The 24,149-nt window shown below is 40.1% G+C and overlaps 1 protein-coding gene across 2 annotated transcripts in view; it reads right to left on the bottom strand.

The window, feature by feature from the left end:
- Positions 1-24,149, bottom strand: part of KCNH1 (potassium voltage-gated channel subfamily H member 1) — a 371,392-nt gene that overhangs the window by 114,250 nt on the left and 232,993 nt on the right. For both annotated transcript variants that reach the window (XM_081298846.1, XM_081298847.1), the window contains exon 8: positions 770-969. In XM_081298846.1, the coding sequence (XP_081154972.1) occupies positions 770-969 (200 nt within the window). The remainder of the gene's footprint in view (positions 1-769; positions 970-24,149) is intronic.

Here is a 24,149-nt window from a genome sequence, read left to right as displayed (position 1 = left end):
TTGAATATGTCAATAGGTATTTCTGCAATAGTGTTTTTGTTTTCCTAATTCTAACAGAGAAAAGGAATCGGTATTTCCCCAAGTATGTACAGATTGGCAATAAAGGGAGGAAGTGTGGTAGAAAAGACTAAGTAGAGAAAAATTGAGCCAGGATGGAATCTTTGCTTTTAGAAAATGTACAAAGGAGACAATTCATAAATGAATAATAGAACTTTTATCTAGATTGACAGGAGGGAAGATGAGTGGGGCAATATCCTACAGCACATGATTTAAGGGGAAGGCAATAAACCTCATTTAACAGGAAATAGCTAATTTTAATGCGATTAAAAAAAAGTCAATGTTCATGCAAGTAAATTCCCATTGAACAAAAATCAAAAGTTGGAATAAAGACTAGATTAGTAACAGTGATGTGCTACCTTAGAATGTGAAACAAAAGGAAAAAATCAGTAGTACTAACAACCTTCTCTTATCATGACCTGATTCTCATCATTGTCCAAATCTGGGAAATTCTGTTCTGGATAGTTAGACTTCCAGTTTTTCTCTTTTCCAGGAGGCACACCTCGCTTTTCCAGTTTCTTAAATAATGACTCTTAATTGCTGCTCTTTGGGCAAGGCTGATGTGGAAGCAACCAAACCTTGGGAGAAGGGATCTGAGAATCTAGGATCACCCAGATGAAGTCTGAACTCAGCTAGGTTTGAGGGTCTCAGCCCACCTTGAGAAAGCCAACAGACAAGAGATTTCCCCAGGTGATTTCCTGGCACTCCTTACCTTCTCTGTGTCGATGCCTCTAGACATGGACCAGGTAGACACAATATAGTCCATGACTCGCTCACTCAGTCCTTTGGGCACCTGGTAGAGTTTCAGGAAGTCCCGAACACTGTTGAGCATCTCGTGGTACCTGTTGGTATTGGCGTACATCTGTTGGAAAATTGTCGTCACATTCCCGAAGATGGTGGCATAGAGAAGTGCTAGAAGCAAGGAGGAGAAAAGGAAAAGAAATAATGCAAGAGTGGTCCTTGAGTCAGGTCCCAGAATGCCCAATGTGTTCTGAGCAGGCCAGGCCAGCTGCCTCTCCCTAGAAGAGATGGCCAAGGTCCTTCTCAGGAAAACTTCATGCCTGGAACCTTTGGGGAGGTGGACTCAAAGCAAGAGTTTTCTGATGTCCGTCCACTAGGAAAAAAACATGGGGAGACAGGGCCAGACTGGTTGGGAGCGAGGGCCAGAGCTCAGACACAAGCAGCGGCCATGAATTGGGGAAGGCAGTTGTACTGCTTCACTTAGTACCTCTTTTCACAAAACTTTGACACATGTCTGAGACACCAGTCAAATGTCTGCCCATGCGCTGCGGTCCAAATCCAAACCTATGAGCTAACAATCTTCATCAAGCTCTGCTGTGTGCCAAGCCCTATGCTACCTACAGGGGACAGGATGGTGAATAAGACATTCAGTTTTGGCCCTCAAAGATCACAGCAGGAAGGACAGACTCTGAATATGTAATCAGAACTTATTTAACAGTCTTCAGAGGGCAACGGAAGGTGTTTTATCCTTGTTTTCCACTTATTGTTAAATCCTTGTTTTGCACTTAACAGTCTGCTTCGCTAACGAGGCTCATTAGAGGGAAAAGCATGGCTTTGATACAGTGCAAACAAAATCAGGTGCCCTCTGAGATGTAACAACTATGTAGTATGTGTCACCACTGCTCCCCTTACGTTAGCATCACCAAGGAGGACTGTTACATCATCACACATCCATCACTTCCAGGAGGACTTCCCCAATCCCCTCTCCCCTCCATCTGTCACCAGGAAGGTGACCATAACTTACTAGGCCTATTTCTACAGAGCTCATATTATTCTATTGTGCAATCTATATATGCTTCTTTCCTGGCCTGTTGCCTGACAGAGTACGAGTTGCTGCTTGAAGGCCGGACACCTCTTTTCCTTGCCATTGTACCCCTAGACTCTAAATACTATTCCTCTACTGAGTTTCCACATGCTTTTTTTCTTCCCGCTTTTTAAAAATAATTGATAAACCAGATAGGATTAAAATATGTAATTTAATCAACGTTGACATAAAACCATTACTGCAAATAAGACGGTGAATATATCCATCACTCCAAAAAGTTTTGTCATTTCCCTTGGAAATCCTTCCCTCCTGCCCACACCTGCTCTTCACCCTCCCGTCCCCAAGCAACCTCTGAGCTCTTTTTTTAACACCACACATCAGCCTGCATTTTTTTAAATAGTTTTATGTACATGGAATCATATAGCATATTCTCCTTTTTAATATCATCGATATAATTCATACAACATGAAATGTATCCATTTAAAGTGCAAAATTCAGTGGTTTTTAATTTATCTACAGACTTGTGCAACCATCACCACAATCCAAGTTTAAAATATTTTCATTCCCTCCCCCCAAAGAAATTCCATACCCATTATCAGCTGTTCTTATTTCCCCCCAGCCCCCTATCCATAAACTACTTTCTGTCTCTATAGACTGCTATTCTGGACATCTTATATAAATTAGAATTATACAATATGTGGCTGCCTGTAACTAACTTCTTTCACATTGTACCATGTATCAATACTTCATTTTTATTGTTGAATCATACTCCATTGTAATGGATTGCCTACATTTATTCACTCATTGGTTATTGGATATTAGATTTTTTTTCCTTTTTGGCTATTATGAATACTACCATTATAAACGTTCACGTTTAACTACATTTAAAATGTTGAGAAACTGCCCAACTATTTTCCAAAGTAGCTCCACCTTTTGACATTCCTACCAGCAGTGTGTGAGTGTCCCAGAATCTCTGCATCCTTATTCACACTTGTTATCACCTATCTTTTTGATTGGCATCCTAGTGGGTGTGAACTGTCCATTGTGAAGTGTCTCATTGATTTACACTTCCATAATTGATAATAGTGTTGAACCTCTTTCCCTGTGCTCAGTTGCCAGTTGTATATCTACTTTGGAGAATTGGCCATTCACGTTTTTCAACTGGGTTGACTGTCCTTTTGAGTTTCAAGAGTCCTTCATATATTTTGATATAGATTCCTTATCAGATATATGACTTGCAAATACTTCCTCACATCCAAGGGTGGTCTTCACTTCCTCTACCATATCATTTGTAGCACAAAAGCTTTTGGTTTTGATGTAGTTCAATTTATCTACTTTTTCTTTAGTATTCATTTTTGACTGGCTTCTTTAAGCATGATTATTTTTTCTTCTCTGTTATGGTGTCAGTAGTTCATTTTTTTAAATGCAAATATCTGGAAATAATTAGATATTCACAGGAAGATTCAAACAGAGAAATTCCAGTTACCTTTCTCTGAGTTTCCCCATTACATTTCATATAACAAGAGTAGAATGTCAAAATCAGAAGACTGGCATTGCTATGAAGTATACGTATAGTTCTGTGTCATTTTATTACATGTGTAGATTTATGTAACTAGCACTAGAGAGAAGTATTCTACCACCAGAGACCTCCCTCGTGCTGTCCCTTTATAGTCACACTTCCCCCTGGCAACCACAAGTCTTTCCCCCTCTATTATGCCATTTTAAGAATATAAAATAGATCATACAATATGTAACCTTTTGAGATTGGTTGTTTCCACTCAGTAAACTTAAGGTCCATCCAGGTTGTAATTTTTACTTTTTAAAATTTGTTTTAATTATTTATGTATAACAATACAATGCATTTTTGCACTTTTGATATATCATACATAGATGGGATATAATTTCTCATTTTTTTTGAGAATACCTGTTGTAGAATCATGTTGGTCATGCAGAGTGTATATATTATTAATTTATGTCTGTTTCTTTCTACTCTCCTTCCTATCCCACACTCCCACTTCCCCTCCCCCTTCACTTCCCTCTACCTAAGAATACCTTATACCTAAGAATCCCTATACTGAAGAATAGTGTTACCTAAGGTAACACTATCCCTGTACCTGCAATTCTTAGTGTTACTTAAGGTAACACTACTCTTCTCTAGTGCCCTCTCCCCATTGTGAATTAGCATCCACATATTAGAGAAAATATTCAGCCTTTGGTTTTGGGGGATTATTTCATTTAGCCAAATATCCTCCAACTCCATGCATTTACTGGAAAATGTAATCCCTTTGCTTTTAATTCATGATGGCTATCATGGATGCACCACTGTCATTTCTTTCAAATGATCTTATTCAGATTTAGCTGCCTATGGAAGGGAAAGAGACAAGTGCATGGATCTAGAGGCAAGGGAAAAACTAAACAAACCTGAAGAGAATTATAAATGAGGAAGGAAAGAGCACTACCAAGCTCTGGAAAGACACCAGGGAGTACTGTCAGTATAAAGAGGAGAAGCCAGACAGAAAGCAGAAATAGTGCAAAGCCTGAATAACGTAGATACCAGTTATTCTAAGCTCAGAATTACTTCATAAACAAAGGAGAGGCAAAGCACCAGCTCTCCCCATGCCAGTAATGTCACTGAGTATGCTCAGCATCCTCCTCCCAGGGACTAGGCCAGGCTGGTTGCCTTGTTCCCAGAGAGTCTGATCCTAACTCAACAAACCTTGGAAGGCAGACTTGCCTCGGCTGTTTTCTTATCGACAATGAACCAGGGCTCATGGGCAAAGAGTAGAAGGGTCTCTTCATGGAATGCTTGCTAGAAAACTAATCTAACCCTGAGCTTTAAAAAGTAGTTACACCAAATCAGTAATATAGTAAAAATAGCTCTGTTGACCATGATCGAGTGCCAAGTAGCAGGTCCTAGACACCAACATGCTGGTCAGTCAAAAGCAGTGTTATCATGGAATGTTCCATGGTTCAGACTGCTCCTGTGGCATTCTGAGGTTAAAGGTCTGCAGGAGGGCCAAATTCTAGAATGATGATGACGATGATGTAATTTTATATTAAAAGTATATAATTTTACTCTAAATTCAGGTTGGATACATATTTCTCATGCATATGACATTTGTTAATATCTCAATATCTGTATCAAGCTTTGTACCTGCAATTCTTAATACCTAACTAGGAGAGAAGACATGTTAATTCAGGTTACACCCAAATGGATATATGAGTGTGATATGGGGAGAAAGGGAGGGGTGTGTAATGTCACTGTCATGAGTTTGGGGGGAGGGGGGTGGAAAGCCAGACTGAATCTGGCCATGCAAAGGGTGTCTTGGAACCCTCTAAACATGGATTCGTTCAGTCCTTCCATTTGGGGAAAGGAAAGAGACTTCTCCCAACTACAAGGCAAAATGCTGATTTGGAGAAAAAGAATTTTTTTTTTTTTTATCCATGTGGTTTAAAGTTTTATATTGTATCATAGCAAGAGCTCTGGGTCCCATCCAAGGAAAAATAAGATTGTGTTCTCTAGTCCTTAACTAGAAATGACTGTACAGAACTTGAGATGTTCCTCCCCACTAGGTCTAAATTTTTAAGTTTTAAATTTTTAAGCCTAAATTTTTTTTGGTCTAAAATATAAATAATCATAGTTCAAAGAGTTAAGAGGTCAAGACATTGAAAAAAAATGATCCTTTGACTTTTCCTTTTCATGCAACTTGCAATTGTTTAGCTAATTGTTTTGGTATTTATCTCTCTGTTTGAATATCAGGCTCAAATTGCTATGTCCTGATATTCCATTGGAGGCGTTATCCTTGCCTGCTGAGAATTTAGCACTTTCCTCCATCATCCCACTCATTTCACACACCTTTTCTCATTACTCCACTCTCCTGGTAGAGCTGATGATTTGGGTTAGATCCACATCTGTGTTTATGTTCCAGTGTCCAGATGACTGCTACCCACAGCTGAACCATGTACGTAACAGCACTTGCTTCTCTGCAGTGTTCTCTTTTACCTGTAGCTCTTAACGGTCTGTCTTTTCATTTGCTTAATTTTCTTATCATTTCATTTGATTCCAAAATTTCCCACAGATAAATCTCTTAATGTATTAGAGCACATTGACTATCAATTTCATTTTCTTAAAGCAGTCTTTCCTGGAGCCTTCTGAATCTGTTCCATTGCCAGTTCTGTGACTCTGTTCATTAGTAACCTTACTCAGGACAGACTCCCTCATTCCTGCATCCCATGCCCCACCCCTTTCTTCTCCTAGTAGGTTACTGAGAAAGGGAATAGGATCAGAGCTTTTGAGATGAAATATGTATGCTATTATAGTTTATGAATAGTTTGGCTAGGTATAGAATTATAGTCTGGAAATAATTCTTCTCAGATTTTGGAAATATTTCTCTACTCTTGAGAAGTGAAAACCATATAAAACATTTTTTTTCTCTCAAAAACTTTCTACAATGTTCTAACAATTATATAATGATATACATTTTGCAATGGTTACATTTTCCTCTTTTGTGCTAAGCTTTGTTTTCATATTTTTATTGGTGCATTATAATTAAACATAATTTACATACATAAGTGGGGCTCTGTGTTGCATATTTGCATAGCATTGTGCTAATCTTTCAACAAACCCTTTCAATGTGAAAAATGTATGTCCTACATTTCAAGCAAATTTTCTTGGATTGTTTCTTTTATGATTTCTTCCCCTCTAGGCCTCCAATTTTCAGGTGTTGAGCTCCTGGAATCTAATTTTCTTCTGTTTCTCTCTTATTTTCTATATTTTGTGAGAGCTTTCTTAAACTGTTGTCTTCTATTCTTTTTACTGAGTTTCTAATTTGTTCTCGTGCCTTAATTTCCATGACCATTTTGTTCTGAATAGCATGCCATTCTGTTTCATAGGTATCTCTTTTCTTACTTTCTTAGAGGATAAAAATGATAGATGTATTTTTAAGTTTTCTTCTCCCTGCTTGGCTTCTGTTTCCTCACTTATTTATAATCATATTTGTCTGCCTTTCACATTAGAAATGAAAATTCTTAGATGCCCACTTGGATTTAAGAATGGGGCTCTAGAAAACTGATTTAAGAGTTTTGTGTGATTGAGAGTTACCAATTGTGACAAATTACTGTAGAGTAACCTGGCTGGAGGTAGTGTTGAAGAACCAACAATGCAATTGACTTTGCTATTGTCCTTTTGGGACTGCTGAGTCCCCAGGGAAGACTTGATCGCCTGTCTGGAAAATGCTGACAGTGCTCAGTGACCATGGGAGGAGAAGGCATCTAGAGGTCTCCACAATCAGTGAATGAACTTTTTCTTAATCCCCGTTTTCTTATAGTACCTCTGCTTCCACAGTGCCTGCTATCTCCAATCCAGAGACCCCAAAACAAACTAGGGTTTTTGATTTTTGGAGGAGGGGCAGCTGCGTAGATCAAGAAAGAGATCTGGGGGTCTAAGTGCCTCTTAAGTTTTCATCCAGCCCTCATTTTCTCAGAACTGCCTTCACTCTCCCTTCTGGAGGCATTTATTGACACTAGTGTTTGAGTTCTTTAAAGGTCTTGGAACAAATCAAATTATTTATTTCCCCTGTGTCACCTTAGGGTTCAGCTTTATTGAGTCTACCAAGCTGATCATTGATTTTCAGTTTTCATATTTTGTCCCTTCTGCTGTCTCCCCTCTCATTCTCTTTGTGGATTTGTACTCTGAGAAAACCTTCCCTTGCTGTGGCATTAGTGGAGTTTCAGGGGTGGCCAGATGTTAGGCATGACTGACTGGACCACACACCATTACAACAGTGAACAGTTTGCAAAGGCTTTTAGAATTTCTGCTTTGACCAAAGGTGGCCCATATGAAAGAAATAGTTTCAAAATCTTCAAATTCAAGAGCTCAAGGCAATACTATAATAATAAATAATACCTGCCTTGAGGTATGGTTGCTATCACTATCTAGCCAATAAAGAAACTAAAGTCCAAGATCAAAGGAACAGTACATACTGAGAACCTAGGATCTGCTTAGCGCCACATTGTATCCACTAACTCGTCCCTCCTCAAACTTCAGTGTGGGCCACAATCACCTTTTCAAAACAGTGTTTGGGCCTTACCTCCAGGGTATATGATTGAGGAGGTCATGGGTGGTCCCTAGACAATTTACATTTCTAACAAATTCTCAAGTGATGCAGTTACTGTTAGGAACTTAAAGAAACATGGCACAGGTGGAGTATCCTTTATGTCAAATGCTTGGGACCAGAAGTGTTTCAGATTTTGGAATCTTTTGGATTTTAGAATATTTGCATACATATATGGAGATATTTTGGGGGATGGAACCCAAGTCAAAACCCAAAATTCATTTATGTTTCATATATACATAGCTGGAGATAAAATTATTAAAAATATTGAATAAAATTATGTCTCAAGGTTTCATGGTGTAGAATTTTGCACACATGACCTCAAGGATGCTCAAAAGATTCCAGGTTTTGTATCATTTTGAAATTTAATGGTGTGTGGTCCAGTTGGGATTAGGGATGGCCCAACCTGAAGTAGGACTATCTTCTATTGCCAATCCTTGTTTAATTTCAGAATGTCATGAAACTGGATACAAATGTTGATTTTCATGGCCAAGGCTGTTTGGTTTTTTATAGGTTACTTCTTCTGGAGTAAGGACAGATATTTAAAAAGAAAAGAGCCACTTAGCTGGGCCTGGTAGTGCACACCTGTAATTCCAGCAACTCAGGAGGCTGAGGTAGGAAGATCACAAGTTCAAGATCAGTGAGCAACTTAGCAAAACCCTGTCTCAAAATAAATGAGACTGTTGGGATGAACCCAACTACTATGCAGAACCATAAAGCTCTAATTAAAAAAAAAAGAAATGGGAACAACAAAAAGGGGTAGGGAGATGGGGATGTGCTTTAGGGGTCGATTCCCCAGTTGGTGTGAGGGGGATAGCTATTTATGTATTAGAAGACCATTTTCTAAAAATGGACAGCAACATGCCTTCTCTCCCACTCTTTCAACTCTACTCCTACCTTTGGCTACCCATAAAGGATTTTGTTGTATGAATTTCACTTAAAATAAAATCTTCAGTTTTACAGTCCTCAACTCCCTATTAGCCAGTCACGTGATTAGAATGAACTGCTCATTAAACTGTAGCTGCACTAGTTGCTGTGTCCGTGGAGAGGGGCTTAATAACACACAACATTGGCATTGGGAGCTCAGATGCAGTCCAGAAACACTGTCACTTCCAAGTCATTAATGAGGTACAAAAATAGGGTCTAAAAAGGCAGAGCAGGAGTTTAGAAGTTGAATTTTCTGCTACGTTAAGGGCAGCCTACATATCTCTACAGGTGAACTCAGCGATGTCTATACACAATATTATCTCTTGTTAAGAGCATAAAGAAGGGATTTTTAGCATTATACCCTCTTGGATTTAAATTTCAGCTCAACAGCCCAGGACTATGTGGCCACAGGCATATTCTTTTTCCCCTCTCAGTCTGGCAAAGAGAAAAATACCTGCTTACTTCCCCGAATTGGTGGCAGAATTAAATGAGATATGGTGTGCCATGATTTGGCTGTCCTCCAAGGGCCCAGAGGTTAAAAGTCTGGTAGAAACTTTAAGAGGTAGGACCTAGTGAGAGAGAGTTGGGTCATCAGGGGGTGTGACATCAGAACAGATGAAGGTATTTTTCATGGGACCCATTAGTAGTTCCTGTGGTGCTGGATCACACCCAGGCCCTGTACATGCTAGGCAAGCACTGTCCCACTGAGTGACATCCAGCTGCCCTTAGGTAGTTCTTAAGAGATGGTTGTTATTAAAGGAGCAGGCCTGGCTCTGGCCTCTCTGCTTCCTGGTTCAAGATGTGACTACTTGTCCAGATACATGTTCTCATCACTGCCATCTGCCATCCACCATGAGGCCCTCACCAGAACAAGCCAGTGAGGGTGCTGTGCCTTTGAATCTCCAAAACTGTGAGGTAAATACATCTCTTTTCTTCATAAGTATCCTGTGGCAGAGATTTCATGATAGTGATGGAAAAATGCAGGTCTCTATGACCAACTTAATATTCTGGGTACTTTCCACACAGAACCTTAATGTTATTTTATCTTTGAGTTAACAGGCCTGGAGTCAAATGTCAAGGCAGTTGACACATGCCAGACAGCATTTCATTAAGACAGTAACCTGTAACACAATATTGCTTTTAGTTGCAAATATAGACCCCCCAATTTACCCATTTGGGTCCTGAAGAGAAATATTTAGGCAAACTCATCAAATATGGAGACCTTCCAATACATCTCTGAAATCCGTAGATGTTAAGATTTTTTACACTTCAGCTAAAAGACTGATCAGTGATTTTGATAAAACTCTTCACTGATGAGGAAAGGCTGAAGAGCAAGTATAAACCCCGGGGAGAGGAACGCGAGGGAATAAGGCCTGGGAACCAGACTTAGTCGCTATTCCATTCCTTTCGGTCCAGTTGAGAGCAACACATCTAATTTTGTTAATGCAGTATTTTTGGACTTTGCTGTTGTTGCTTATTCTAACGTGATAATGATGGAGTGGGTGTGAGAATCCTGTTTATATTGGCATGGTAACCAACAACTAACTTGGAAATTCTTACTTTCTATGACTTTATAATATCCACTGGGCAAAAATGGGTAGTGAAATGGGAAGAAAATGAAATACCCACTGGCTGTCATGCTAGCAGATCAATCCATAGAGGAGGGTGGTGCCCAGGAGAAGGCAGAGTATGTGTTCTGGAGATATTTCTGGTTCCACTCCTGATCTCAGGATAATTGACCTTCTCTAAACTTCTTCACAAATAATGGGGCTTATAATTACTTTGTGGCTTTATTTTAAATAAGTGCAATAATATATATAAATATATTAATATAATAATATTATTATATAATAATAAATTATACAATAATTTATTATTATATAATAATAAATGCTCAGTAAATAACAATAGTTAAAAGGATGGTTACAGTCTAGAAACACAAATGCCTCTAGTTATTTCCTGGAAACATTACCTTGCTGACTTAATCGGATAGCTGTTTTAATTCATCAAACATTTATTGAATATCCAGGTATGTCATGTGCTATGCTAGGAAGCAATATGGTATTGAGAAAATATTCTTTTAAGTGCCTCAGTTCCCTCATCCATGAGAGGGGAAGGATAATCCTCATCTCTCAGAGTAATGGGAAGATTTGATGCATTATTGTGATAAGTGCAAACATGATGGTGGCATGAGGCAGATCCACAGTGAATCTTGGTTTTCACTTCTGAACCATCCAGTGTTCGTTTCTGTCCACCAACCACACAAGGACTCAGGTCCCCTCATCTCCCCTGTTGGGGACTGGTACACCCGAGTGGTCTATGCTGGCCTGTGCTTTTCCTTAAATAGGAGGCTTTCTGGGGTGCAGAAACTGTGGAGTCATGTCAGGGGCATCTTCCGCTGCACTCAGGAGGCACACAATAAATGCTGTTGACAAACTCTTAAAGGGATTATCTCAGAGAGGTGAGTCTGCTTATGTTCAGTTAGACAGGGGCTTCTTAAAGTACGGTCTTAGACCAGCAGCATTACATCATCTAGGACTTTGGTAGAAATGCAAATTTCCATCCCTACCCCAGACCTCCCAGATCAGAATCTCTGAGAGGAGGTTCAGGAATTTGTGTGTTTTTTATATACTTCAGGTGACTTTGAGAAGCACCATTTTATGTCACATTGATCCTCAATGTTTCCCTAATGAATTTAAGTATGATGTTCCTTCCATTCCAGACTGGGAGGATGGTCAGAGAGGAGAAAGATACTGGGTCATACTGAGGATGCAGAAAGAGGCTCAGAAGTGACTATCCTTTACTCCATTGGAGGGAACAAAGGCAATGAACATGGCGGTGGGGGGGAGAAGGCCATGCCACAGGTTAGCAACACCTCCATGCATGGGATGCTGAGATGGAGATGACTATTCTCAGTTCCGAAATGCCAGCTAGCTCTATCCCCCCATTTATCCTTGTCCTGATCAGTCACTGCCTTGGGCACAGAAAGTAGCCTCCCAAAATGGAGAATATAAAATGCATCTACTTTCCCCTATTTTATGACAAGCCTGAAAACTTTTCATTTAATATCCTGCTAAGAATAGCACAAATTCCTGTACGACATTCAAACTCAGCCGTGTTGGGGAATGTCACTTAACAAGCACAATTCTTACAGGGGAGATATAAGGTTATTTTCAGCTACTTCTCATCTAACGAATAAAACAACAGCTCCCACTTCACCGTAACCCATTAACAATGCAGTCTGCACCACCTCATTTCAGCCAGTATTTTAATAGCACCACAGATAAAAAGCACAGCCATTTCCAGAGGCAATTACTTCTGCAAATGAATCAAAAAGGTCAGACACAGGTTGCAAAGGTCTTCAGATAATTTGTTACTTTTGCTTATTTTGAGTTTGCCAAGAGTTCTTAACTGCAACAAGGCGACCTGCAGCACAAGGTACACAAACCCAGGGTCTGCTTCACTTCTTGATGAGATCCCGAGGTTTATATTTCACCAACAAGAGTCAAAGAGAATCAAATTAACAAAGCCGTTTAAAATAACAATTTTTAAAGCCATTGGAACAAGCATGGTAACCTCAACTCGGCTCATTTTCCAATCATTAGTTATGTCTAAGTTCTAAGCGCTCACAAAACTCGAACTTTTCCTTCTACATCTCAAAATATAAATGGGAAACTTTTGATAAGCCACTACCATCAAGACCGACTAAACTGGAACATCAAGATGATTGGGCAGAGAATAGCTTTTAAAGAAATGCCTCTTCCAATGATAATGGGAAGAAATTAAAATCACTTTGCCAATTCACAACTCCAATCTCAGTCCCTCTAGCCTTTGTTGATTTTCCTCAGTGAATAAATCAGCCTTTTCATTTTTCAAAGGCAGAATTGGGGCCATTTAGTTGCTAAGTGACACTGTAGGTCCAAATGCCTCTCTCCTTGTTGCCTCCAAAATAATCATTACCCAGAAAGATAGATTCCCTAAACTTTCTATCACATAAGATGCCAAGAAGTAGAGGTCTGTCAATCCTTTGTACCTGACAAAGCTCTTCCTGCATGAATCAGTGGTCCTAATCAGAGCTCTGCTGCTGAGTAGCTCTAGGCAAGTGACTGCACCCTTTGGCCTATAAGAAGTTCAAATATTTGTACAATGAATGAATGAATCATGACAACATTAACAACTAATGTTTACGTAACTCTTATGCAGGAGTCATTGTTGTGACCACTTTGCATACACGATGTATATCAATGGTAGTTACTCTATCTCCATTTTACTGGTATTCTGACTCATGAATGTTTAAGTCACTTCCTCAGAGTCACACAGTCAGTGAGAAACAGATGAAGCTTTCACACTCAGGCAAGTTGGCTTGGAAACTACTCAACCACTGCACCAAACACCTCTGGAAACTCTAAACACACATGCCAACTATGTGCCAGATACTATTCTAGTGCTTCATATACACCAAATGGTGTAAATCTCCTAGCCACCTTAAGAGGTAGGAACTGTCACTAGCCTCATCTGGAGATGGGACACAAGAGAAGTAGCTTGGCCAAGGTCACATAGCTAGATAGCCTAGAGCTGGATATAAACTCAGGAAGTCCAGATATGACGTCCATGCCCTCTGCCTTTCCACAGTGGTTTCTCAGCCTTGGCACCATAGACATTTGGAGTCAGGTAACTCTGTTGTGGGGCACTTTACTGCACATTACAGAATGTTTAACAGCTCCCTGGCCTTCTCCACTACATGCCAGTAGCACATCCCAGCTGAGAGATGAAAAGTCTCCAGACGTTACCATATATCCTATAAAAGGCAAATCAGCTCCCAGTTGAGAACATGGCTCTATGCACTGCTCATTTTCCTCAAACCTGTCCAATGTGGAAGTTGGACAAAAAGTACAACTCCTTGGGATCTAAAGTTCTTTTGAGCTCCAATATGACTGTGATCATAAATTATGCTTATTGAATGAGAAAGAAAATTTTATAGATATGACATTAGACCAGGTCTATTCATTATGATAAAAACTTCAACTTTTTCATTTTCCTGGAGACAATTTTTAATCTAATGGTGAAGCCCATTACTGACATTGAGGACTTCTTATAAGCACACTTATCTGTATGTCACAAAGATTTGATCAGGTGGGAAATAATTCTCTCACCATTACCCACAGCAAGAGTCTCTGCCACTTCCTGTCCACCAAAACCAGCACATCATGTAAACCCGCTTATTACTCCAGCTCTGATACCTACCTGCTATGTAACTTTGGGCAAAGTATTCAGCCTCCCTCAACTTTTCTTTCTCAACTGTAAGCATGGGGTAATACCATCTGCCTCACAGGATTTTAGTAAGGATTAAATGTGATGAGATTTATATATATTATATATATATATATATATATATATATATATATATATATATATATATAAATGTGATGAGATAGATATATAATTATTTCAGTAGTATATTCTCAACACATGTCAGTTTCTTGCTGTTATCATTCCTAATCCATCTCAAAACATAATTCTTCCTGAAGTTTCCCAGACCATCCCACCCACACCTGTACTGTGTTACCCCCCGGGTGGCTCCTATGTGATGAACAATAGCATACCAAATGGGACCCTACTTGGTACCTAGGACTACCATGGCCATGATGATCAGCCAGTGACATATAGAATCACTGGGAAGGCACTTTTTAAAATTACATTTTTAGGGTGGGAAGAGGATGAGCAAGAAGATTTTCTTCAAATTCCCCAGGATTCTCACAGGCATCATAACCTCATCCCCACCTGTCAGCCTCACATTTGGTCTTTGGATAATCCACTGAGTACCTGATTTTGAATAACTCTGGCTATTTTCAATTGTTTTAAAATGTGTAAGGTGTCACATGTGATGTTCTATGAAACAGATTCCAGACTTAGCCACAGGAGTGCTCAATGCTAATTGGGTAGTGATGATTGAAAAAAAAAATATATAAGAGAAAAAGTAATTGATTGAGGAAATTAGCATCTAAGTTAAGGAATTTTTTTCTTGTTGAGAGGAAATAATCAGACTAGATTCTGATTTTACAGAGACTAGGAAATGATCATGATCTTTAGTTTTTCTCTTTTTTTCTTCGTTGAAAGAGAAAAAGATTAAAGAACAATGTGTAGAGAAAAGGGTAATTTTGGGCCTTCAAGATAGAAAGGTCATTATTTTCCAAGGAAGAGACATGGCTAGGGAGAGCTGGCTGAGAGTCAGGAGGGAGGAAGGAAGGGGCCCTCACAGGGTCTGAACAGGCAGGAAGTGTCTGCCATGACACCCTGGAGAGGTTTCCTGCCCTGAATCACTGGGAATGCAAAGCAATCAAGGTTATCCTGGGAGTAGAGAGAAAAATGAAAAGCTAGGCAGTAACTGGTGGGGGTGGGGGGGGGAAGAAAAACCAAAGTCTAACTTGTATTTAGCTGCTAGATAAGGTATTTACACACCATGATAAATGTCAAAAAATATCAATCAGAAATCACTGGATGGTACCTGCTTGTAATCCCAGCAACTCAGGAGGCTGAGGTAGGAGGATTGAGAGGTCAAAGCCAGCCTCAGCAACTTAGTGAGACCCTGTCTCTAAATAAAACACACACACAGAGACCAAAAAAAAAAGGGGGGGGAGGGCTGGGGATGTGGCTTAGTGGTTGAGTGCCCACTGAGATTGAGTGCCCACTGGATTCAACTCAGTGGTTGAGTGCCCACTGGATTCAACTCCCAGTACAAAAAAAAAAAAAAAAAAAAAAAAAAAGAAAAAGAAAGAAGGCCTGAATGGTCAATTCCTCCAGGTTTTTCATTCAGTTTTACCACAGCATCACCACAGAGCAGTTTACTCAGTGGTAACTACCAAGGACGATAGGAAGAGTGAGAATGTAGGAAAAAATAGCACAGGAAAGGTCTTAAAAAATATCATTCAGTTTCTGTGTTGTCCTTCTAGATTGCTTGCTCTGTGGAAAGTCAGCAGCTATGTCATAAAGACACAGCAACCACAAGTAGACACCTATTATGTGCAGGAGACACCTATCATGTGCAGGAGTCACCTATGTAGTGGATCCTCCAGTCCTGGTCATGCCTTCTGAAATTTGTTTCACTAAGGGGGTCTCCACAAAGGTCTTTATAAGCGAGAGGCAAGAAACTAAAAGGCAGAAGTAAAAGATATAATGACTGGATATAATGGCAGGATATAAAATCAACACGCATAAATCAAAGGCATTCCTGTATATCAGCGACAAATCCTCTGAAATGGAAATGAGGTCAACCACTCCATTCACAATATCCTCAAAAATAAAATAAAATACTTGGGAATCAACCTAACAAAAGAGGTGAAAGACTTATACAATGAAAACTACAGAACTCTAAAGAGAAATTGAAGATCTTAGAAGATGGAAAAATATACCCTGTTCATGGATAGGCAGAACTAACATCATCAAAATGGCGATATTACCAAAAGTTCTCTATAGGTTTAATGCAATGCCAATCAAAATCCCAACGGCATTTCTTGTAGAAATAGAGAAAGCAATCATGAAATTCATATGGAAAAATAAAAGACCCAGAATAGCAAAAACAATGCTAAGCAGGAAGTGTGAATCAGGCGGTATAGCAATACCAGACTTCAAACTATACTACAGAGCAATAGTAACAAAAACAGCATGGTACTGGTACCAAAACAGGCGGGTAGACCAATGGCACAGAATAGAGGACACAGAAACCAATCCACAAAACTACAACTTTCTTATATTTGATAAAGGGGCTAAAAGCATGCAATGGAGGAAATATAGCATCTTCAACAAATGGTGCTGGGAAAACTGGAAATCCATATGCAAGAAAATGAAACTGAATCCCTTTCACAAAAGTTAACTCAAAATGGATCAAGGAGCTTGATATCAAATCAGAGACTCTGCGTCTGATAGAAGAAAAAGTTGGCTACAATCTACATACTGTGGGGTCGGGCTCCAAATTCCTCAATAGGACACCCATAGCACAAGAGTTAATAACTAGAATCAACAAATGGGACTTACTCAAACTAAAAAGTTTTTCTCAGCAAAAGAAACAATAAGAGAGGCAAATAGGGAGCCTATGTCCTGGGAACAAATCTTTACTCCTCACACTTCAGATACAGCCCTAATATCCAGAGTATACAAAGAACTCAAAAAATTAGACAATGAGATAACAAATAACCCAATCAACAAATGGGCCAAGGACCTAAACAGACACTTCTCAGAGGAGGACATACAATCAATCAACAAGTACATGAAAAAATGCTCACCATCGCTAGCAGTCAGAGAAATGCAAATCAAAACCACCCTAAGATACCATCTCACTCCAGTAAGATTGGCAGCCATTAGGAAGTCAAACAACAAGTGCTGGCGAGGATGTGGGGAAAAGGGTACACTTGTACATTGCTGGTGGGACTGCAAATTGGTGCGGCCAATTTGGAAAGCAGTATGGAGATTGCTTGGAAAGCTGGGAATGGAACCACCATTAGACCCAGCTATTCCCCTTCTGGGTCTATTCCCTAAAGACCTAAAAAGAGCATGCTACAGGGACACTGCTACATCGATGTTCATAGCAGCACAATTCACAATAGCAAGACTGTGGAAGCAACCTAGATGCCCTTCAATAGACGAATGGATAAAAAAAATGTGGCATTTATACACAATGGAGTATTACTCTGCATTAAAAAATGACAAAATCATAGAATTTGGAGGGAAATGGATGGCATTAGAGCAGATTATGCTAAGTGAAGCTAGCCAATCCCTAAAAAACAAATGCCAAATGTCTTCTTTGATATAAGGAGAATAACTAAGAACAGAGTAGGGAAGAAGAGCATGAGAAGACGACTAACATTAAACAGGGATGAGAGGTGGGAGGGAAAGGGAGAGAGAACGAAATTGCATGGAAATGGAAGGAGACCCTCAGGGTTATACAAAATTACATATAAGAGGAAGTGAGGGGAAAGGGAAAAATAATACAAGGGGAGAAATGAATTACAGTAGAGGGGGTAGAGAGAGAAGAGGGGAGGGGAGGGGTGGGGATGGGGGATAGTAGAGGATAGGAAAGGCAGCAGAATACAACAGACACTAGTATGTCAATATGTAAGTCAATGGAAGTGTAACTGATGTGATTCTGCAATCTGTATACGGGGTAAAAATGGGAGTTCATAACCCACTTGAATCAAAGTGTGAAATATGATATATCAAGAACTATGTAATGTTTTGAACAACCAATAAAAAAAAAGAAAAAAAAGATATAATGACTGAAGCAAAACATTGGAGTGATGCAAAGAAGGTGCCAAGAGCCAAGGGATGTCAGACCCCTAAGTGCTGAGAGAGGCCACAGAATAATTAACTTCCTCCCCTGAAACTTCTAGAAGGAACATTTGAAACAGTCTTTTGACCTCCAAAAGTATAAGGGAATAACTTGTGTGATCTAAGCTACTAAGTTCATGTTAATTTTGTTACAGCAGCAATGAGAAACTAATTGAGAAACAGAGCCTACATACATAAGATGAAATCATCCTAAATTTTTCAAATGAGAATGATTACATATTCATAGGCAATGGGGGGGGGACCTGGAAGTGGTTGAAATTTAAGATGACTCACTAGAATATTCTGGGCCTCACTCTGTTTCACATACACACAGAAGGTGGACGGACCACAGTCATGTTGGTGAGCCACACAACAACATCTTTAGTGTGTGAATCCTCAGTGACCATGCAGGAGAGCCCAGAAGAGCGAGTCTGGCAAGGTGTGGGGAGGGGGAAGGAGTGAGTCTGGCAAGGTGTCCCTGGTACACATGGACACACTCAGAAAAAGGCCACAATTTGAGATCTATTTCAGAGCTAAGTTTAGAATAGAGGGTCAGAACATCAGATACAGAATTAAATGCAAAAAATTCCCTATGTAAAGGGCAGGACAGAGATGAGGATGGAGCCCCTAAAACAGACACCTGAAAAGAACAGAGGCCTGATCCAGTCATCCAAATGGAACTGAGGGTAGACTTCCTCCATCCCCTTCCTACAGAAGGGGCCCAGAGAAAATTCCTGTTCTACAGAGGGCCAGGCTGAGTAGGCTGCCCCACGGAGGTATCTCGGGAAGCTTCTAGGTAGAACAGACTTGCCTACTATCTCCATGTGAGCAGTCAGCTAGGCATGAGAGAGATTGACACAAAGATTAATATAATATGGTTCACTGACCTGTAGGAGCATATAATCTTGTGGCAGAAAAAAGGAAGCAGATGACTTACGATATATACTTGGATCAAGAGGAAGCAACATCTAACTGCTTCTGTTTGAGGGACTAAGCAAAGAAAGGCCTTCCAGATAAGAAGCTGCAACTCAATCTTGCATTATGCTGGTAAATGAGGGTATGGAGAGAAAATGAAAAATTCCACACCAAAGAAACACCATGGCCAAGAGGGAAGGTTGAAAAACTAAATTTTGTTTGAAGATATCCAAGTCTCAGCATTGCTGGTGCCTAGAACTCAAGGGTGGTGGTGGTGGTGGTATGATCCTAAGAGAGAACTCAATGATGAAGGGTGTCATTTGGGTTTAAATTGCAGACTCCTATTGTTTCTGGTATCTCTACCCTTGGTCTCTGTACAGAGTCAATGACCTCTGACCCAGTATCCCAGGATGCAGATGCTCCTCTGCTCCTGGCCTCCAGGGGAAGGATCTGAGCAGCCCACTTACTGGATGCTCATTCTAATGGCCAAACTAAGGCCAACAGGACACACCATCTGTTCATTTATGAGTGACCTACTGTGCCATTATACTTGCTGATTTGGTTTGCCAAGGCAGAGGGTCCACGTATATTATAGAATTAATTTATGGTTTGTTAATTCTGATACAAAATGTTGGCTAGTAACAACTTTCAAATTGGCATAGCTCCTGTAGCTGTTGAAATGTTTTCCAGCTTAATATGGCACAATGGGAGAAGTTTTGGAAAGATGTTTTCACCCAGTGACATGTACAAGTCATCCAAGTGATGACAGACCAGAAATACAGCCTCATTCCTCCCTCATAAATTTCTCTTCTCAGCCATACATGCAGGAGCAGGCAGCATTATTTATGCAGAGAAATGAGAGTCCTTTTACCTCTCTTCTAAAACTTTCAACTCTACTCAGAGAGGATCCTCTAAGTCAATAGGCCCTCTGGATGCCTCCCTGAATCTGAAGGATGCAGAGAGTCCTAGAAGAGCCAGGACTGTCCCAGGTAGGTGACTAGGATAGAGCTGTCCACATGCAACCCTGATTCCTGGGCTAGAAGGAGGAAAGCGGGAACTCCAAGTGACTCAAGCTTATAGAAAGAGCCTTGAGAGAAGTGATCCACACTGTGCGCTATTCCCCAGTGGGGCATCTTTCTATCTTTTCCTCATGTCCCTTTCCTCCCCCTTCTCAATTCAGTTACCTGCAAACTCTGCTTTTCCTATGCCCCTGAGCTCCATTCTTCCCATTCCACCCCTGCTGCTCCCTCTAGACTTGAAAATCATGCCTTTTCAAAGGTCCACATAGCTTCCCAGGTTTTTGTCCTCCTTCAGAACCTCCCCAACCCTCCCAATCCTGCCTCTACACTATGGTAGCCATCATCCCAAACACTTATAGTCATATCCTTTCCCGTTTCAAACTTCAGAAGTTCCCCCCAAGAACTGTTCTCCTAGCCATGGCACCCAAACATATGGCGCCAACCTATCTTTGGACAGTAGCCTTGAACTACCCACTCTCCCACATGCACTGGTTCTTACAAGTGATGTGGTTGATTCTGCCTGCTTTGCACACTGTCTTTATTCATGTCCTTTCCACATCAAAACCTTCATCTGTCCATTCTTACCTGCTGAAACTTCATCCCTCCCTCCCTCAAGACTGAGCTCAAATGCCATTGAGTCTTTGCCTGTCTCCACGCACCCAACACAAGCTCTCCTCCAGGCTCCCAAAGAGCTTTGATTTTACTTCTGTTTTAATGTTTGTCACATGATACTTGAACTGTTATGTGCAAGCATGCCTAGATCCCCCTTCCAGAAGGGAAAGCAGGCTTCCCTAGGATGGGAATGGGAGGTACCTCTCACCTCTGTTGCTCCTCCATGCCTGGAACACAGTAAACTCTCAAGACATTACTGATGGCCTGAATTCCACTCCCTGTACAACCCAGTGATCTCTTGACCTCCATGGGGTCTCTGAGACCTCTACAGGGTGTTCATGAAGTCAAAACTATTTTCTCTACATGAGCTGCTCCTGGCACAGCTCCAGGACTGCTGCCTGTGCCTGTAGTCACTTCTGGTGACCTCAGAAAACATGGTAAAGTAAAAAATGGGAACTAGGCAGCAGTTACTTGAAGAGAGTGCAGTGATTTTGTAAGTGGTAATGCACAGGAAGAGCTGCCAGGATGACAAGGGGGAAAAAATCATCCCAAATTTGAAAGTCAATAGGTCAGTGAAATTTTCCACAAAGGAGAGCTGATTCTGAATTGTGTATAAAATTACTCCTTGATCAAGTAAGTGGCACACTGAGAGGCCCAAGAGCCTTCCTGAGTAGCCAGTAGAACTCAGCTGTGGTTACTTTCCCTCGGAGCCCATGCTGCATAAGAAGTCCCAACCACATTTCTTGCATTTCTCTTATGGCATACCTCCACCTATTTGGACCCCTTTCTTGCTTAGAACCTTCCAAACTCTTACTAGAGAACAGGGTCCAAAGGCCTTAATAATAATAATAATAATAATAATAATAATAATAATAATAATAATAAAAAGCAAACATTTATGGAATGCTTTGTGCCAAATATCATGCCAAAAAATTGACAGAGATTATTTCAGTTCTCATAGATGGTATTATCATGCCTATTTTAAATATTTACAAACTAAGATACAGAGAGGTTCAGTAACTTGCCCCGAATCACACTGCAACAAAGTGGTAGAGCCAAGATTTGAACTTTGGCAGTCTAAGTCCCAAATGCTTTATCATGGTGCTGGTCCTTCTCTATGCCAGGCACCAACCTCATCTTTCACTCCTGTCCCATCTCCTGTCCTCACTGAAGTCCTGATGATCTGTGCGCAGTGCTCCAGTGGGCCCAGTTCTCTCATGCAGGTTTCTTAACCTTGATCTCAGCACAGCCATTATCCTAGTGAATGTGACCCCCCTTAAATCGGGGTCTTAAATTGGTCTCAGGACTTGTTTCCACTTTTAAAAGACTGAGAACCACAAAGAGCTGTTGTTTGTGTGGATTATAGCTATTGATATTTACGATACTAGAAATTAAACCTGGGAAACTTTTAAGATATTTTTTTGTTCATATAAAAATAAAAATGTACTTCTTGCATATTAATGTAGATATTTTTGAAATCAAGAGCATCATCCCAAAGGGAAACCAATTAGTAAGGAGAATATTATTGCTGTATATCTGGCCAAATCATTTTAATGTCTAACTTAATGGATGGCAACTTCATTCTTACACCTGCTTCTGTGCTTAATCTGATGTCATTTCCGCTGAAGAAGGAAATCCTGCTTTATAGAGACATGTGATTTGGGAAGAGGAAGAGTATTTTAATAGCCTTTTCAGGTAATTGAGAACAATCGTCTTTGATATTATCTTAAATTTAACAAGAGAGTATGAGAGATTGTCTCTTATGACTTAGTTTCCCGGGTAGAATCTGAAACTAATTCATTTGTCGGTCTCACACTGAGTGGCTCTTGAACTCAGCATGATTTTGTAACAAGCATTAATCCTTAGGAAAACACAGATTTATTGGCTCTTACAGATCTCCCAAATGTCCATACATTTCATTAAACCATATGTATTTTAAAAGTCACATTCACTTATCACCATCAAGCTCATGAAAACAGTCTATAGCCTTGGAAACTGCCAACACCACAGTAGCAAAGCCCTGTTTTCCATAAGGCATTTTGCTTAAAAGCCTTAATTTTATCATTAGTAACAAATACTGTCAGTCATTTTCCTTGAAGTGATGGGCTTTATTTTCAAGAAAATGTTCTACCAAATACTGGAGTCTGGATTACAGTAGCTCATCTGTCAATCTTTCAGGTAAAAACAGTGTCCAGGAAAATAACATGAATTCATCTTGGAATTCAATTGCACAAAGGCTTTTCCTTTAAACAACTATAGTATTTCAGTGAACAGAAGTGCTTGATGTATCTTTCTCATTTTTGTCACACTAAATATTAATATATTTTTTATTAATAAATTATTAATTTCAACTCAAGGGTTGAAATTAATAATTTAAGTGATCTGGCTTTTTTTTTTTTGGTAGAGAGGAATAGTGACACTAGTACCATTCAGAGCTACCTGATTTGTGCCATGCATCATTTTACACCATCAATTTTGTGCAAACATCAACACAGTTTAACAGGCAAGTAATACCTTAGTATTATTATGAAAAGAGGCTCGACTTCATGGTCTCCCTGTAAAGGTCCCAGAGATCCCATGGATCTGCAAATCTTTGAGAACTAGCCCCCAACCCCACCACACACATTTTTAGAGCCAAACAAACGTCACTTCCCTGAGGATGTTTACTGCTTCCTCTTCTGTGCTGCCACTGCATCCTGTGCAAACTTTTCCCTTTGATTATAGATCATTACAGCATCCTTTCTCCAACAACTAGCAGTTAATTTAGGGCAGAAACCATGTCCTATTTTATTTGTGAGTCCCCAGACTTTAACAGTGCCAGACCCAAGGTAAGCGCTTGATAACTATTGGTTGAATGAATAGCTAATATAGAAGTCTGCACTTTCTAAATGAGATCACAGTCCTATGTCCCCAACACACACATTCTTCCACAATCTAATCACTTCTCCTTCAAGAAGCCTGTATTCCCCTCCCCTTTAATCTGGTAGGTCTTTGAGACTTTATCAACCAATAGGCCATGATTAAAAAAGATGTGTGACTTCTGAGATTAGGTTCCTAAAGAGCCATGCATTTCTTCCTTGATCTCTTGGGACACTCACACTTGGAACCCAGCCCTCATATAGTCGACAAGTCCAGGCAGCCCATGAAGAGGTCTACATGGCAAGAAACCTGGGTCCCTGGGTCATGTTCCAGCTAAATTACCAGCTTACATTCACAGATCACATTGTCACAGCAGGTCCCCACAGGCAAGCACCATGGCTTTGTGTCCCTGGTGCAATCAGTCAGGCTCTGTGGTCTGTGCCCTGAGAATAGTATTTTTCGTCAATTCCAACCTTGATTAGATAAATTAGCAAGCAAGAAGCAAGCTCATGTATACATGATATTCATGCAGAGTGTACA

This window comes from Spermophilus citellus (genome assembly GCF_964194105.1).
Source record: "Spermophilus citellus genome assembly, chromosome: 6".
Classification (NCBI taxonomy): Eukaryota; Metazoa; Chordata; class Mammalia; order Rodentia; family Sciuridae; genus Spermophilus; species Spermophilus citellus.
Note: the sequence above shows the minus strand (reverse complement) of the source record. Positions and strands in the feature narration are given on the sequence as shown.